Here is a 19,416-nt window from a genome sequence, read left to right as displayed (position 1 = left end):
GAATGTAAAAATTACTTTTTGTGCCACAATACCAAAATGTTTTTCTGAAAGTCAGCTTGTACCACCTACCTGTTACTCTTATTGCTGGCTTCTTTCCCAGACTGTAGAGGAAAGCCTTCAATTCTCAGCATTTTGCATTGCAGGAAGAAAGCCAATTAGTGGCTAGGTGAACCTGACAGAGAACTGCATGGGCACGGCATTAGGACATTCCACCACTTATTTGTAACAGACCAGAGAAAATCTATGGGGAGCTCCAATAAAAGAGTAACTTTTAATGTTAAATATTATTTTTTAATCAGTTTAAAACCAGTTCATATATTATTAAGCATTGCCTACAATGTACAATCATTCCCATGAAATACAGTCAAAATAGATCAAAACTGTAGGATTATGTCTATCACTATGTCTATGCCTATCAGTACTTAAGAATCTCAATAGATGTGGAAGGCTGAACACCAGTTCTCAAGTTATTGGCTACAAGAGAGAGACTGCATAGTAGGTGGAGAGAATAGAAATATTGCTGTGATTGTACATTAAGGGCAGTGGTTCATGGGCTAGATTAGTCGCCTGTGATAAATCTCCCTGATATGCCATCCCACTGGCAAGAATGCATTGCTTCAGTCACCCGAAGTTGCCTCGCAAGGAAACTTATGTTGACATTTCACAAAGCGATGCGTATGCCATCCCAATGGCGATTTACATTCTTGCCGACGGGATGGCATATCGAGGCTATTAGTCACCGGTGGTAGAGAAAATTTATCACGGGCGACTAATCTCCCCATGTGCCATTGCCCTAAAGAGAAGGAAACCACCAATAACGTGGTACAGGTATCATACATTAAATACATAACCATGAGAGATGGTTATGAAATAGTTCCTTAACCTTAACATGTTTTAACATGTCCATAATCAATCTCTATCAATCTAAAGGGACCAGAACTGGTATTGTAAATATTCATTATATTAAATAAATACATGCAATAACAATGCTAACCACTGTATTTGTTTGAATAATAATGCTTCTCCAGTGGCATTTTACTACCTGCCTTAGGTAGCATTTTACTAGGGGTGACTAAAAATGTGTCTCTCCTAGGGGCTGATTCATCAAAGTATAAGTTTGTATCCCGAAATGGGTAAAATTCGGATTAGATACGATAAGTTCTGATGATCGCAAATATCACAAAAATGCTTACGAAAAAATCGTATTAGTCACAATAATATCGTATTGGCGATCCAAAAGTCACAAAATCGTAAACGGTGGGAAAACCTTTCTGACTTTGATACTTCAGTGCATGATTTTGGAAGCCTTCCATAGGACTCAATGGCACTCTGCAGCTCCAACCTGGCCCAAGGAAAGTCTCCCATAGGGCTCAATGGCACTCTGCAGCTCCAACCCGGCCCAAGGAAAGTCTCCCATAGGGCTCAATGGCACCCTGCAGCTCCAACCCGGCCCAAGGAAAGTCTCCCATAGGGCTCAATGGCACTCTGCAGCTCCAACCCGGCCCAAGGAAAGTCTCCCATAGGGCTCAATGGCACTCTGCAGCTCCAACCCGGCCCAAGGAAAGTCTCCCATAGGACTCAATGGCACTCTGCAGCTCCAACCTGGCCCAAGGAAAGTCACGATACCAAAGCTTGAATGAATCCCAAACTTTGGTACTTGGGGCGTACTTGTCGCAAAGTATGAAAAAGTCGCGCAAACATACAAAAAAGTCGCAGAAAATACGCACAGTACGAACAAATAAAAATTTTTTGTATTTCATACCTGTCGTACCTGTCAGCCCCATAGAGTGTGCACCTGTGCTTTCTCCACTAGCAATTCACTCCTCCACCCTGAGGCGCTGGGGGTTAGTGAAGGGGGAAATGCATTGGGTCTGCTGCCTCAGACAGCAATAGACCTAGACACAGCCATGTTCTAAACCCCATTGAGAAGCTGTTGGTTGCATTACGATAAATTTGAAAACCTATAGGGAACTCACAAGGTAGAGAGAGAGGACTTGTATATTAGTGAACATCTAAATAATTCATTTGGATAGGCTACAATAAATGCAATTTTTGATCAAGACTGACCTGCTAATGTTCTTTATCTACTACAATATCCCCTTGGATTTCTTACTTTGGTTGCCCTTTTCTTATAAACTCACAGTAATTGAGAGACTATCAATCTGTACTGTTAATTTCATCATAACAGATAATGAAATTGGTCAAATAGCGAGCAAAAGACTTGAACTGAAATAGCATCCATGCTGGAAACAAAAAATGGCTGTAGTAGTTCTTTAGGAAAAAGAGATTATTGTTGCATTTTTGAATTTCCACTTGAAATTACTTGAATCGATCAAACTAAGAAGAATGAAAATGAAGGCAAAATAATTAATATTACTAATATTAGGTTAAAAGAAATATTACAAAAGAGCATTTTATGCATTTACAGTACAAGAAGTTTAAGTAGCTGAATTATATTCCTGAAATTTCTTTGTTACTGTTTAAACTGAATATCAGTGAATAAGAACAAACAGTGGGACGGAGTCATTAAACATCTTATTTTTTCCACATTTTTTTACCATTACATGTGATAATTCTTAAGCAAACTATTCCCTAAATAAGGTAAATAAAAATATCTCTACTGATAAAAAAATAAAGATTAAGCTGTTTTTATATGTCATGAATATGAAAAAATGTGACCTGCAAAAAAATGTAACTTTAAAATCAAGCAGGAAAAAACATTTCCACATATGATAAATCAGGCCAATATGTTGCTTGCAGTAAACAGGAGTCTTTATGTTATAAAATAAAACAGCAACACCCTAAAATAAGTAAATTAATATCTTTCACAAAGGAATTAGTCTCCCAGTGAAAATATATATTTACATTAAAGGACTGAAACTATGCAAACACTTAGGGGGCCATTTACTAACACGCAGATTTTTATTTTGTTAGTGCTAAAAGTCACAGCAAAAAGTCACAAATTTTTAACAATTTTTTCACGCACTGACTTTTTCAGATAAGACTTTTTAGTAAATGTCAGACTTTTGTGGAAATTAGTTTCTTTGAATTTTGAAAAGAAAAAAGTGAGACATTTTAGTGTTTTAGTAAATCTGCCCCTTAACAAATCTGTTCACTCGATGACACAATGATAAAACATTCTTTACACTAAGGGGTAGATTAATCAAAATAAGAGCTTGTGAATAAAAAGCAGATGCGAAAAAAATATCCGCAAAAAACTTGTGCAACTTTTCTTCTTCAACTTTAGCTTATTTAATAAAAAAAAGTGACAGTATATTTGTTTTAGAGAAAATCACATTGTTCCATTCATTGTCAATGAGGCTAAAAAATGTGAATGTTTTAATAAACTGTTAGAGATAATTCCCATTGACTTCTATTGAACCTTGCCAGCTTTTACTTGGCTAGTTTTTTCTGGCGACTTTTCGTTAATTTTGTCTTTAATAAATACAGGCTATTTGTGGTTCTTAAAGGAACAGTAACACCAAAAAAGTAAAAAATTTTTTAAAGTAATTAAGATGTAATGCACTATTACCCTGCACTGGTAAAAGTTGTGTATTTGCTTCAGAAACACTACTGCAGTTTATATAAATAATCTCATATGTAGTCTCAGGGCAGCCATTCAAGCTGGAAAATAAGAGAAAAGGCACAGGTTACATAGCAGATAACAGATAAGCAATGTAGAATACAGTGGGGATCTATGCAGCTTATCTGTTATCTGCTATGTAACCAGTGCCTTTTCTCTTTTTTCCAATTTCAATAGCTACCCCCATGGCTACGCAGCAACAGCATATTATCAGTGAGCAGATTTTTGTTTTTTTGTAACATCATATCTTCAATGCTCTTATATTTCATGGAAACAATTCCAGCAAAGTGTTGATAGATGAAAACATCATACTGCAATTTTTTCCTCATCTTTGCTGCATTTTAACAGACCTCATAGCCTGTTTGGCCTGACCTCATGCACTGCAATTTTAAGCTCTTTGGCATCTTAAGAAAAAGTCTTTCCTGTAGAAAAACCAACATTGGTAAATTGTCTTGTTGTCTCTTTTAAGATTCATAAAAATACTTTTTTAAAGCAGTAGAAACGAGGAGCGAAAAAAAGATACAACCATACCAACTGAGTTGGTAAAGATAATTGGGTATTTTTACAGCAGGTAACATGGCATATTGTGACTTTCTCTGTACAAACCACATACTAAAATGTGTGACAATGAAATAAGGAAATAGAAGTCCCAATGGCATTCTGAATTGTGATTGAAATCTGAACCTTCAAGTAGGGTTGAAAAAGGTTCCAGGTAGGTCTGACATGTTGCCTGTGTGAATTTAGGCTAAATAAATCACATTTTGATCACAATTCAGTGTGCTACTGGTATTTCTATAAGTTATTTACCCTTGAACAGGCAAGGGTCCCCTAGTGAGCAACTGTCAACACATATTGGTGTTTTTTGGCAACAGTTCCAGGGGTTCCACTCAGATTAATAAAATAAGAAAAAGCATGACATGGTTTTAAATGGTGGCGATGTGTTATTCTCTTCTTGTGTACAAGGATGTAGTAGCAAATTCGTCATGCTAAAATTGTTGTTATAGGATCAATTATCTGTGACTTTGCTAATGAAGTGGTTAGTCATGGAGGCCAATTTATTAACATTTGAATTAGTAAGGGTTTTTTAACCGAGCTTGAATGTAAGCTTTTTTTTTTATTGAATCTAAAAAACTTGGTGAAAAAAGCCTCAATTCATCAAATTCATATTCTAATTTTTAATGGGAGTACAAGCAAAAAAAAATTGCTTACATTTTCCCTGCTGCAGCTTCCTTTGACTTCTACATGAAGTCATCAAACATTCAACCTGATGTCAGAATGAAAAGGAGAAGATGAACATAGGGAAGGAGATTTTATGGCCACAAGGCTGTCTGAAACAAGCATTAGGCAGATGTCAGACGAGGCGTAGGCCAGATATTTTCAGCAAGCGGAAAAACGCTTGTCGAAAATTCCACCCTACGCCTCCTACTTGTGACTGCACCCGAATGAATATAATACGCTCGGGTGCAGGCACATGTAGCCGAAATACGCATAAAAACGTGAGACTTTCAAACTCTGCGTATTTCGGCTACATGTGCCTGCACCTGAGCGTATTCCATTCATTCGGGTGCAGGCACAAGTAGGAGGAGTAGGGTGGAATTTTCAGCAAGCGTTTTTCCATCCTACACCTCGTCTGACATCAGCCTTAGGAACCAAAGTAGAAGCAGAGTAAACAGAATCAACAAATAAAATTCTTACATGTTCCCTAATATAATTTCCTTTGACTTCTACAAAAATTTGTAAGCTCTTAAATGTTTGAAGTTTTACTTTTGAGGTTTTAGAATTGTTATCACTTGATAAATATCGAACATTCAACCTTATGTCAGAATGCAAAGGAGAAAGGACATAGGGAAGGAGATTTTAGGACCACGAGGCTGTCTGAAACAGACATTAGGGACCATAGAAGAAGCAGAGGAAAAATGCAGAACTGATCAAAGTCTGAAGGCAAGGTATCTGAAGAGTTAAGCTGAATTACAATCTGAGAATGAAGCGCAAGTCAAGGCAGGCAACATAAGGCAGGATAGTCAGAAACAGGAACTCAATAACTGTGAAAATCAGAATCTTAGGGAGAAAATGTTCTTGAAAAGACTATGACAATTATGTGTGTAGGGCTGCATATGGTTGGCACTGCAGTCTTGCAGCACTGGTTTCAAGGTTTAGTTTCAGCCAGGGTATTAACTACAAGGAGGTTGTATGTTCTCTTGTGTCTGCGTGATTCCTCTGGGTACTCCTGGTTTCCTTTCACACTAGTATGTGTGCATGTGATAGGGATCTTAGAGTGTAAGCTCCACTGGGGCAGGAAATAATGTAAATATGTTGGCTCTACAGAAATTATAATAATACTAATGTGTAATACAGGTATGGGACCTATTATCCAATATGAGGTCTACTATGCAAGATGCTTTTATCTTGAATTTCTCCATAAGGGGTATTCCCCAGGCAAGGTTACTAAAAAAACATCTAAACATTAAAAATAGGATTATTTTGCTATAACCATTGATTTATTCTATAAAGTAGATTAATCAATATTATGTACTAGATTCTGTCTTTTTATAACAGAAAATAGGACACTATAAGAAATGCCATGCAGAAAGCAACGGTATATGAATAACACAATTCCAGATAATAGATTCCATACATGTATTTAATTTTATATTTTGAATGTGACCTGATAAAGTTCATCCCACATCCACATTTTGGTTCTGCAATTGACAAATGTATGAAAAAAATGGGTTGACAAAATAAAAGATTGCAAAAACAATGCTGTGATTCATATTAGGTTCAGGGAGAAAGCAGAAAATAATTTTAGAATGGCAGAAAAAGAAGAAGGAAAAGCAATCAGAAAACCTAAGGGGTCATATGAAAACCCTCTCCTCAGAATTACTAGAGAAATAGAACTCATATATTAATGTTTCCATTGGGAATACCAACTGAATCAGTATTCAGTCCATCTTGTTAATGCTAATGAATCTGATTTTCCGAAACTGAAAACTATTGTTTTCTTGTAATTATTTTAATGTGCTGGATATATAAATCTGAGCAAATGCTTTTTGATCTGTGGTCACAGATCACATAAACACATATGACAGAATTAAGCATAATTTCAAATTCATGATAAATTGTAGCTTTCAGCTAGGAAAAGACACAAAAATTATATATATGCATCTTGTCCTCCCTTAGGCCACACTGTCTTTTTTTAAAACATGAAAACAATAAAAAATATGATGTTCTTGAATTGTCTTGGGTGCTTCTTATATCATTTCTTTTTTTATTTATTGCAGAAACTCAACCTACTGTATGAAGGTGTCTATATCCTTGGCAGTAGGAGACAATGATACTGGATCCTGCTATAACTCCAACATGAAATATGCTGAAAAAGCAGAACTTAGCAAAAGCAAAGAAATTTTATGTCCAGATATAGAAGATTTTATTACGCCATATAGGGAACCAGAAATCAAATGGTATAAGGTAAGACATGAAATAATATAAATGTACAAGTTGATGCAAAGAGATTCATCCTGGATAGTATTTGTTTTTTCTTATTATCTTGGCCACAAGTATAACCAGAGTTGTCAGCTGTTCATGTTATATTAATATATATGACTTTTATGTACTAGCTTTAAACTGATTTCAAACAAGCTTTCCTAAGAACTGACAAATCTAGTTGCAAGTCAAGCAATGCTTTGCACAGAGTTCTCAATAAAGGTAATCCGTTGAGGTAATTGAAGAGAATTTGCAGCATCCTGCAAATCCAAACTGGGATTCAAAATAGGCCCTGGCATTTCAAGTACACAGAGGCCCAAACAGCCCCCCATAGGCCCAATAAACTGTGTATGGCATCTTACAGCAGCCCCTCTGGCATTTGCCAAAATCCCCAGATTACTGTCCGGGTCTGACATGCTGCTCTACTTAGCAATGTTGATGTGGTGGTATTACAAATATATATTAACAAACCTCTGTAGCTTGATAAATAGAGTAAACAGAGTTTCAAATGAAAGATAATTGTATTATCATTGTATAGTATTGTATTAGAATCTACAGTTTGGCCCTTTGTCTGTGATCAACACTAGCAAACCCCTGCTGCTTCTTATGGCCACCAACAGCTTGATTGGCAGTAGAAGCCAAAGGGTCAGACACATTGCTGGGATTAAATTCTTATATCCTCAGAGCAGATGTGATGCAGCAGTGGTGACAATTCCATCTTATAAAGAGGTGGTTGTGACAGGGGCTCTGTGCCAAGACTGGGCAAGACAACAAGACAGATGCTAGTGACCTAGTGACATCTTCTGCAATGGAGTAAAGGTTCAGCTCCCCACCTCATTATTACTCATCTGGGGTCAGCCCCAATACCCATTATCCCTAGGACTTACTGCAGCAGGAAAACAGAAATTGTAAGTCATCATCTGCCATCACCAGCCTCCTCCATCTAATGTTAACCTTTTGTGGGAAGAAGAAGAACTGGGCCTCAGTGATTGTGCTCACAAATATTAATATGAAGTAATGGGATGTTGGGTTATATAAAACATAACTGAAAAGGGTTTCACAGTCCAGAAGGAGAGGGATTTTGGGATTTGTAGAAACAGAGAAGACTGTACAAAAATGAGCACTAGTGGGTGGGGAACTAACATCACTTCTACGGCATTGCCAGTAGCTGCAGGAAAAGCCTCCAGCATCAGCACACTGTTTATTGTAAAGGGTAATATATACCCCCTACTGAAATTTTAAAGACATGTGGTCTTGTGCTTTTATATGAATGCCCTTTAGGCTTCTATTAGCCTTATAAATTACAGTAGGGGGTACATTATCCACTATACAGTAATTTCCAAACCCATACATTCTATTGTCAACATCCCTGTGATAAGTGTATATCTATAAGAAGGACACCTCCTGTTTATTATGCTGTGATGGTGTATATTTGCTTCTTCTCAAATAAATAGTAAAAAGACAGCTTAGTCTATTCTAAGAAAACATGCTGATTTTCTGAAAGTCTTTGTGCCATTAAAGTTATTGAGGTTATATCATCTCTTACCAAAAATATAATGTATTTCGTAGTTCTTTTAAAATGAGGAGTCTTCTAATTCTAGGAGATATTCCTTCACAAGTTATTGCAGTTAAAGTAGGTTAAAAGAATATTAGTTGTGATTCCACTTATTAACCAGAACTGGCAAGCAGACAATTTTTTTTCAGCCGGATTACACAGAACGGAGCCAAAGTCTGATTCTGTTGCAGATAGCACAATGGGATTTGAAATGGAATAACTTTTGAAAAATCCCTCTACGACATTTTTCATTAAAAAGGTGATACAAGCAGAGGGATCATTCACAGACTCCATTATGATATTATTGCTAATTTCATACATACTGTAGATTAAGCTGGTCTGTTGAACATAGAACATTATGGCTAGGGCTCCTAGCACTGCATATAATTGCAAACGTGCAAAAAAGCAATGTTCTGTTCACACAAAAAAAATGCTCACACTATATTGTCCCATTAAGGGAAAATACATTGAATATAAACCCAATGATTTCGATTTGTCAAAATTTTACAGACAAATCAAGAAAATAAATAATATAAACTTTTATAGAAAAATCGAGAAAAACAATAACAGAATCATTATTAAGCTACATGAGTTACATAAATGCAGGTTATATTCTCTGGAATCATTTAGATATATGGTATCATCATTTTTATGGTTTTTTATTTTGTCACACAGCAAATTTTTCTGCTGCAAATTTTTGCGCCCATTTTGTGAAACAATCCGCCAATGCCAAAACGCAGAAAGTCACAGCGAATCCATGCCTGGCGAAAATTTTCTCTCATCACTAGGGATGAGCGAATTTGTTTTGTTCTAATTCACTTGAAAATTCACTAAGCTGCTGAAAAGTTAATGAAACGCCAAAAAATTCACAAAATGCAGCTACCATACAACTTTTTTGACATCCGTGACTGCAACTTTATCTCACTTGCGAATTTTTGCAGCACTTTCTTGAAAAAATTTGTCAATGGCGAAATGTGGAATTTCACAGTGAATCCATGCCTGACTAAAAAATTCACTCATTAATACTAGCTGTATTTTACTTTAGCTGGCAAAATACTAGCCAAGGCTGGAGCCTATATCACAAATTTACTGACAATGTACTTCCTGGTAAATCTGAAGTGCTATACGATCTGCCACGCAATCACCTCCTAGCATTCTCACTGAATCCCCAGCTTCATGATAAATCCCCAGCTCAACTCCCCACTTTCAACGCCATGGCCCCGCCCCTTGTTGTCATGACCCCATCCCTCAATGCCATGGCTGATCCCCTTATGGACCTCCCAGGCAGGCCAGTAGACAAGTTCTAAAAAGGTGGCAACCCTACAGGGTGCAAACGATTTCTTCTTTTAATTTATTGTGGACAGCCACTCACATTACAGAAGGAATAGCGATGCCTGGGTGCAGTCCCAACAAATTTAGGAATGATAGCAAGTGAAAATGTCCCGCACTCACAGGCCTTAGGTGAAACAAAAGGTGTTTATTCAATCCACATCTAACATTTTGGCTGCCTTCTGCAGTCTTTGAGAAAGGGCTGCAGAGGCACCCGAAACGTTAAATGTGGATTGAATAAACACCTTTTGTTTCACCTAAGGCCTGTGAGTGCGGGACATTTTCACTTACTTTTAATTTATCATATAGCTAATTGCAAGTAAATGGATTATAAACTGAATCTATACATAGTGCATATGGAACAGGATTTAGCCAGGTATAAATGATGACCTTCTTACAGACCCAGGATAGTCCCTACCCTGTGATACATGATTATGTTGCCTATAGGGAAATCCTATGGACAATCTTTATGGGGTACCTTGATTTCCAGGTAGGGCTCAGTTAGTGGGACAATAAATGCAAGTTTTCACAGGTGTAAATGATCTTATAGGCATGGAATCCCTTTTCTTGGCACCAAATATCCAGAAAGCACCAAATTACAGGAAACAATCTCCCACAGAGTCCATTTTAAGCAAGTGGTTCAGATTTATTTAAAAAACTTACCTTTTCTCTTCAATATTACAATAGTACTGAATTGTAGCTAAACTGCACAAAGATAGAACAATTCTATTGGGTTTTATTTAATGTTTTTGTATAAGAATGGCAACCCAAATTATAATAAAAAAAACTTCATGTAAAACCCCAAGCATTATAGATAATGATCCCATACCTGTGCCAGGATCTCTTTTCTACTACATTGTATGGAAAACTGATCAGAAAATCATAACTTAGTTTTCTAAGTTAGATTAAAGACATTTTTTAAATGGCACTGTTCTAGTCAGAGGGTTTTAAATAGGACTTATGAGAAATTCCATATGGGAGTTATATAGTTTTTAACATTACTGAGATTTTTAAAGGTAATATATCACTGGAAACAGAGAGGTTGTGGTATAATCATAAGAGTTGTGTAATGTGAATAAAACTGATCACCAAAAAGCTGGAAAGGTTTCCAGGTTTATCTCATGGACGACAAAGGAAAGCACTTCAAAACTGTGGGTCATACGAGTATTCTAGTCCTAACTATTCCACAAGTTTATAATCCCATAAATTCAGAGGAAGTCCTTGGGTAATGTGTGGCATCATAGGCTATAAATGTCACTGTAGCCATAACCTGTAATGTTACCAAAAAATGACTGCAGTATAGATCTTGCCTGTAGAAGGAATATATGAATGTAAAGATATAGATCTTGCCTGTAGAAGGAATATATGAATACAGGAATGTAAAAATATATATTTTGATTACATATATAAGATATCTGCATTCATTATATATACAAGAACATAAGGATGAAAGAAGGTGGAAAACAGCAAGAGAGAGAAATGTGGGGGATTTCAGATGATGGATCCTGTGCAGTTAGATTCAATGCCTATATCTGCTTCATTTTATAACTAGCACTTAAGATACTGTGAGATAAAGCACCCAATGGAGTTTCGCACAGAAAGTTTTCTTTTTATTTCCCATTGTAAAATAATCTGCACACTGCTCTTTTATCATATTATCATATATTGCACTGGGCAAACATGTAATGGGAAAGACAAGTCCTTATCTGTTCTATGTGTAGCTCTGTAGATGATATGCTGATATGGCGACACTCTTACAGTTCCAGCTGTAGGTATCATACCAACCACTAATAATGACATGATTTCAAAATGTAAAATACAGTTGAGTGTTCATGTTTTTGTTACTTTGGTTTCTTTCAGATCTTGGTTTGTGAAAGGTGTAAGATGGCTTAAAATGAAGATGGTTTAGTAGTTCTAAACACACATGTATTGGAGCAGACCCTTATATCAGTGAACACTTTTATATGGGAGTCTGGGTAGGATCCATGGGCCCCCTGGTTGCCCCCCCTCCATCCACACCTGCAGGCCACTGACACAAACGGACCCTGCATGCCTGCCCCCCTTCCATGAACATGAAATTGTCAGGGGAGCACATTTTACCAGGTCACCACTCTCTACAGCCCCCTCCCCTTTCCCGTGGTGTCTGCTACTCTATAGTTATGTAGTTATGCCAATGTTCATAAGCCTGGGACCATTGTAGAAACCTTATATGGGATTCTCACTCATGACAACCTTAGGGGTTGCTGCAATCTGTTGGCAGAACTACACATTTAATTAACCATATATAAAAATTATATATTTAGCTTTTTTTTTTTTTATTTCTATTACAGTCTGCAAAAATAAAATAACTATTTGAGCCCTTCTGAGCTCATTCCTTCTCACTTTCCCAGGAGCATAACATATGGACTTTGATGCTCCTTTTGCTTCTTAGCTTTAGGCAGTAGGCAGTTCCTACAGTATACAGTCCATAGAATTTCATCATTCCACACCATCTCCATCATCTAAAACCCTTTATGAGAGAGGAGCAAAATGATTCACAGTATTTAAAGAAAACTCAGAACTTAAGCTGAGTGTCAGGGAAAACTTCTGTAATGAACGTAATTAAAAGGATTTGAATGAAACTGAAGAACAAACTGAGGCTGCAGCATAGGGTAGAAGACAGTGTAGGTAGGGTTACTCTGCTCTACCTTTATTTGACGTTTACAAACAAGTTGTGGTCATGAAAGATACAGATACCGCAAGCTTTAATGATGCATATGACTCACACTGCCTGAATCATCTTATTAAAATGAATGGTGTTTCATTTGCAGCATGAGCACTAAATGCGCCATTAAAGTCCCTATATCTGAAGGCGATATATCACTGCTTCTCTTTTCTATACACTTATAATAAAATTTGTATTTTCCATGTAGTACTTTTTTATGCCTTGAACTTTCAAGTTTCTCACTGTTCTATGAAGGCAATTCAAACATTTGCTGCTTTGAGCTTTATTTGTGGAGGCATGAACTCCAGCTGCCTACTGTACACTTGAATGGTTTTGTGCTGGCTGTGAACTGGCATTTGTACGGTATGTCTAGTCTACACTCCAGCAGGCAACACTCTAGACTGAAATAAAGGCAGAAAGTACAGGAAAATTCCCTTTCCTTTTATGTATTCCGTTGGAGTGGAAACACATGTATTACTCTGTCAGTGGCTTTAAAAGAACATTAACTTGGTGTGTTAAGATTAAGTAGATAAGATTATTTTGTTCTTTTACGTTTCAAAGTGGCACATTAAATAGCTTATTGCAAGGAACAGTTAAAAGCAGAAATAGCAGCACCTACAATCTCACACTTTCATATTGCCTGCGAGAGAAAAACTCCCAAAGCATTTCACAGCCTGAATAGAATGATATCTTATAATGCACAGTTTGCTTTAAGCTTGGGGACTTTCTGTCCAACCACTCTTTGTTTCTAGGCAGCAGATAATAATTATTTGGAGAAACAAATCAGGCAATTACATCTAAAAGTGGCAATCCAAATCCAGCTGAAATATTATTATAGCATTGTCAGTAAATGTAAAATTGAAATGAGTTTATCCAAAATTAAGGGATTCAAAAACACTTATCTATAAAGCTCGGCACTTGTTAAAGTTGTATAATAAATAACAAGGCTTTAATTTTCCTTTCATTGAAAACAAAGACAATTTGTAATTTAACGATTTAGAATGTCTCTTATAGTTTAAATTCCCTTTTCAAGCTAGCATTTAGAATGGCAGGATAAATACAAACTTTGACTTGTTTTGCTTTATGCCCTTAGCAAAATATGTGATTATCTTTTTTGTTTATTCCCTAATTTTTCACTTTTTTAAGCAGCCATTGTGAACATTTCTTTTTTCCTTTTTTGTCTTGCTGAAAACGTTAGCCTTTAAAGGAAAACTATAACCCCAGAATGAATACTTACCCAACAGGTCATTTATATCATATTAAGTGGCCTATTCAAGAATCTTACCATACTGGAATATATTTATCTGTAAATATTGCCCTTTTACATCTTTTACCTCGGGTTTGCCGTTTTGCAAGGGGCTGTGTGCTTCTTCAGAGATCACCTGACAGGAAATAATTCAGCTCTAACTGTAACAGGAAGAAGTGTGGGAGTAAAATACAGAACTTTGTCCATTAATTTACAAAAAAGACAAATGGACAGCAGCCAATCTTCCAATAATATTGATATCTTTATTTGCCCAGCTTAAAAAAATTAGAGCTTAAGGCCAATTTTGTCCATGATATATTAGTCTATGATAAAAATGCCAAATTCTAACAATTTCATACAGGAAAAACGATCCAAATCCAATAACTCTGTCACAGGGTGTCGCAAAACTCACTTCATCCCATAATGCCATTGCTTTAAAGGAGAACTAAACTTAACTAAAAAAACAGGCTAGAAATGTTATAATGGATTTTAGGCACATTATAGGGCTGATTAGTAAATAATACAGATTATTAGTGCATGGCAACTCTAAAACCAGTATAATTAGCATCGGATTAAATTTTAATCTTAGCTTCTCAACAGTTGCACAGAGCACACTGAGCACTGAACACGAGCACTGAACATGAGCACTGAACACGAGCAGACATTTCTAACAGATTCCGGTATGGTGACTCCCTGTGACAACTTTGAAGTACTGAATTATTACAGCGATAGAGATGCTGAACCTTTAGGCTGGTTTAAGAAGTTCAGTATATAAAATATGGCATTTCTAAAAAGAGAGCTTTATCCACATCTTTTTGTTGGTGATTTAGGGTCCATTCATGTCAAAACATATATCTATAACCTCCTCTTTTAATAATGCTACTGTTCTGTATTCTACATGTAGTGTATATTGTGTACACTGACTTTGGAAAGGGCTTATTCTTACTTCTTTGCAGCAATCAGTACTACAAATATGGGGATGAGTTTCCTTATTCCTCATCTAACCTGTATATCACAAAGGGCTAAACACTCAAAGATCAACCTATGGACCTATGGGCCAGTTTGACAGCATTGGCAAATGTTTACCTTACCGGTTACTGTATGTCATGCACTGAGTGAGTGATATCCGGTTTGGCCTATTGACTTTTAAGACTAAAGACAGTATACTTTATACTATAGTATATTTGTTTAGAAATAAATCACTTTGGTGATTCCTGCTGAGTGCAGTGCTGTGTCCTTTATTGTATCAAAGTCTCTCAAATTCTTGTAAACTTTTGTATATTACTTATTAAAAATGGCAACACAACAGTTTTAGTAATACATGCTGCCAAACACATAACAATTCCTTTTTGAATTTAGGCAGGCCTTTTTGTTACAACCTTATAATTACAGTAAATCAAATATCCCACTCTCATCTAAAGTGATGTTCAGTCTTCATGTGCCTCCTCCTGTACTTCAAACTAGACAAGGAAACAAAGCACAAAGGCAAACACAGTATTTCAATTGTCATAGCATAAAGCGGCAAAAATAGTGCTAAAAGTAACTGCCAAAGCATAAATGTAATATGGTATACAATCTATTAACCAGAAACTCATTATTCATTAATTGCTATACAATTCACCAAAGCAATTTGCCTAAGTGTTCCATTTAAGCAGACTTCATTGTTGACTGATTTGTCTTTGTTAAATTGTACTTTATTCTAACTAAACTAGCATAAATCCATGTTCCCACTGTCAAGTTTTGAAAATAGCCAAGTTTAGTCCATAGGGTTTGCAGTATACAGGCCAAATTTACACACTAGTACAAACTAATACCTAAAAGGCTTATGTAAAGTTACTTCAGGGGAAAAGGCCTAAATAGAATTAAGTGAAACTAACAGTAAGGTAACAATAGTTTCTTTTAAGCTCACAGGCCAAGTTCAGTTAAATTCTGATCCTGTCTGATCCTGGTAGATACAGTAAAGAGATGATGAATTGGCAAACTAGGTGCGTTTGCTTGCAACTTATTATTGGGGTAATGTAATAAAAAGTCCAAACTTTGCTGCTTGTCTGGTAACCCATAACAACCAATCCAAGGTGTGTTTTTAAACAGCTGACTAGTATATGCTATCAGCTAATTGGCTGTTGCATGTTACTATGCACTTTAGATTATCTATTTCATAACCCCTGTATTGCGGGGCCACAAATTCTTCTTCAGTTGCACTGTGGTGCATGAATCCGTGGCGAACTTCTGTTGAAAAATTAACTTTTTGTTCAAATTTCCTAAGACACCAGCTAGTAGAAATTCATTAAATTCATTCTCCAATTTTAATAAATTATTTTCTTCATGCAGATTGACATTTATTTATTGTATGTACAGTATTTTTTATATGTTTCACCTATTCCTCAAAGTTACCAGCTAAACCAATAAATTCCACTTAATAGAGAATTCTGAAGGGTCACTGAGAATTCCTGAGTTGTGTTTCTATTAAGGTTTGATGATGATGATCAGTCAAAACTAAAATAAAAGTCATGAAATGTCCCTTGACATTTCTTAAGAAGAATGTCTATGAAGTTGAGCTTTGTTAACTTACCAAGAATCTTGTGTAACTTAATGGAATTATAACATTCAAAAGGGGTCATTTAGGAATACAAGGGCACTAAGGAAAGGGCAATTTGGAGTATAAATAACCATGTTTTTATCCATAAAGCTGTATTTTTTCTCATAATTGAGCTCTCTCTAGCTGTTCATGAGTTGCAAAGCAGAGTAAACATCTGATTAACAGGGTGCATGTCTGATGCCCCTATTGACGCAACCCACTGTGAAAACCCTGGAGCTGCCACCAGGTAGAGGGTGGCTGTAGCTTCAGGGTTCTCCAGTGTCAATAACTGCAGATTCACATTATTTATTAAAAAAGGTAGGATTGACATCTTAGGAACTATGTAGAAGAGCAAGAGCATATTTGAAAGCAGGACAAAGGTATCTTAATGAATTGCATCAATATGTGCTCTCCACTGAGTCCATTCTAGAACACCTGGACTTGCAATGGTTTGTGCCAGTGGCTCTCTGTTTGCACGTACCCTGTACCCATGTACGAACCCTGTACGTATCATCAAAAGCAACAATGGAGTCTATGGGAGATGGCCTTTCCGTAATTCGGAACTTTCTGGATAACAGGTTTCCGGATAAGAGATCCCATACCTGTATATGTAAATAATAACATTTATTCTGCTTGGTCATTGGATTTTGGACCTCCACCAAAATAATGTTCTAGGTTTACTTTATTTACTTATTTACTTTGTTATTCATTTATATATTTTTTTTCAATGTTTTCTGTTTTTATCAGGAATGCAAGGCAAAGACCTGGAGGCCAAGTATTGTTTTTAAAAGGGATACCTTGGTAATCCGGGAAGTCAGAGAAGATGATATCGGGAATTATACTTGTGAACTCAAATATGGAAGTTTTTTTGTGAGAAGAACTACAGAACTAAAGGTCACTGGTGAGTCAATGTGCGGATTATTTAAAGAGGATGTATTTATGAAAAGTAAAGCAACTGTGATACAATGCAATCAAAGGTATCTGCTTTATATAAGCAACAATGGGACATTGAAGTTCTCAAGTGTATTATTATAGTCTTTCATTTTTTTCTTTCTTTGATCTTCAATGAAGTTAAATGGTAAGAAAGGTATTGGAACTGAAAGTAGACTTATAAGCCACCAGTAAGGAACATTATAAGTGGAGAAGTAGCAACTCATATATATTATAGGAGAATAAATATGAAAGACCAAACCATTTATCCCTGCCATTTACATGACCCATGAGATGTCATCAAGGTGACAACCACTTCTATTTCACATTGCAACATTGCAGTCCCCTACCATGCTGTTTGTCAGTTGTGCATTCCAAAGTGATAATTATTGCTTGAACCAGCCAATTAGACCAGGTGAAGCCTGTCAATGTCTCCTAGCATAAGTGTATTAGTTGCAACCATGGAAAATATGTTGCTTTACAGCACTCACAAATAAATCTTAAATATAAACACATGTAAAAATATAAATTATTTCACAAAAACTATTTATGAAATGATGTATTCAACATTAACTACAGTTTAGTAAATTATTAAAATAGTGATGAATCCCATTTAAGGGCTAACTATATGGCTGGGGAATTGGGCTTTGCACCCATGCAGATGTAGTATGTCCTTTTGTGCAGCTATGAATGGCTTACTATGCCCATATTATATAAAACGTTCTGTTGATCACAAGGCCCTGCTTCTTACAACATTTTTGTAAGGGAATGGTAACATGTAAGGTCCATAGAAGCAGCTATTGAAGGTTGTAGTCAGACAGCTGCAAACAACAGATGCTTATGTTTCTCCTGCACCACAGGCAGTACTGCAGGTTAAAGATGCTTTATATGCCACCTCCTATTAACTATTTGAAATAAGATTTACAGCACAGAATGTTTTTGTTGATTATGTAGCTCTACAAGATCACTAAATCCAAATAATGTAGTTATAATGGGTGTTTATGACATTCATATCAGTTTAGAGTTCGTTTCCACAATGTATGCCAATCTGCTACTGGCTATGATAAATCACTGGCCAACATGTCAATCTTACAGCCTGTCGGGAATGGTAAAACTTGGAAACTTTCCAACCAATATATGATTGTTGGCCATCTGGGGGTGGGGAGATATATTCCCAAAGCCGCTTCATTAGAATTCTAGAGAGTTAGGCTGCGATAAAAAATAATAAATAAATAAAAAATCTGGTAACCTATTCTTGACCTTTTCCTGCTGTACAACTCATTAGCTATGCTGGAAATGTATAGCACTCACAAGTGTATAGCAGCAGGTTGGACGTCTTTGTTTTAAAACAATTCCAATATGTGTAAACCCACCTCTAGTGCATTCAAAGTTAAATTGCTTAAAAGATCTCAGATATGTTGTTAACTACAATATAATTAAACTCCCTAGCTGGGGGAAGCATGAAGAAAGGTGGCCCAGTAGTAGGTAAAATGCAAGTTAACTTTTCCTAGATCTTTACTATCTCCAAGACATTTGAGCATACATGTAATAAACTACTAAGGTTATTAAAATGTTTTTGACTGGATTGGTCTGGATTGTTAGTTAAATAAAAATATGCAAGTAAATAGGATAGGATAGGAAGTATGAAATTGCATGGTAGAGTTCATTTCAAAAATAGCATCAGTGGTTTGATTATTGATCCTGCTCCTGTTTCTTGAATCTACCAGCATGTATTTGAATTTGTATTTAAAAAGAGATTTCATTAAATTAATATAAAAAAATGACTTCAGAACTCTTTGTATACCCTGAATGATTAACATGGATAAATTAGAAAATGTCAGTATGTCTATATAGTTTATAATGTAAAAAAACTGATGGACGAGATGCAATTCAAGGAGAAAAAACTTTTTTCCTAACTCAGTTCCAGTTTTTTTCCTTAGACTCTAATAGAGTTTTCACGTGATAAACAGTGAGGTAAGTTTTTCTGAATTGAATTGTATCTCAAATCTTG

At 36.1% G+C, this 19,416-nt stretch overlaps 1 protein-coding gene across 1 annotated transcript in view; it reads left to right on the top strand.

The window, feature by feature from the left end:
• il1rapl1 (interleukin 1 receptor accessory protein like 1) overlaps positions 1-19,416 on the top strand; it is a 728,031-nt gene that overhangs the window by 454,161 nt on the left and 254,454 nt on the right. The window contains exons 4-5 of the mRNA XM_031896701.1: positions 6,862-7,048; positions 17,223-17,376. Coding sequence (XP_031752561.1) covers positions 6,862-7,048; positions 17,223-17,376 — 341 coding nt within the window. The remainder of the gene's footprint in view (positions 1-6,861; positions 7,049-17,222; positions 17,377-19,416) is intronic.

This window comes from Xenopus tropicalis, chromosome 2 (assembly GCF_000004195.4).
Source record: "Xenopus tropicalis strain Nigerian chromosome 2, UCB_Xtro_10.0, whole genome shotgun sequence".
Classification (NCBI taxonomy): domain Eukaryota; kingdom Metazoa; phylum Chordata; class Amphibia; order Anura; family Pipidae; genus Xenopus; species Xenopus tropicalis.
This window is presented reverse-complemented; position numbering and strand designations above follow the sequence as displayed.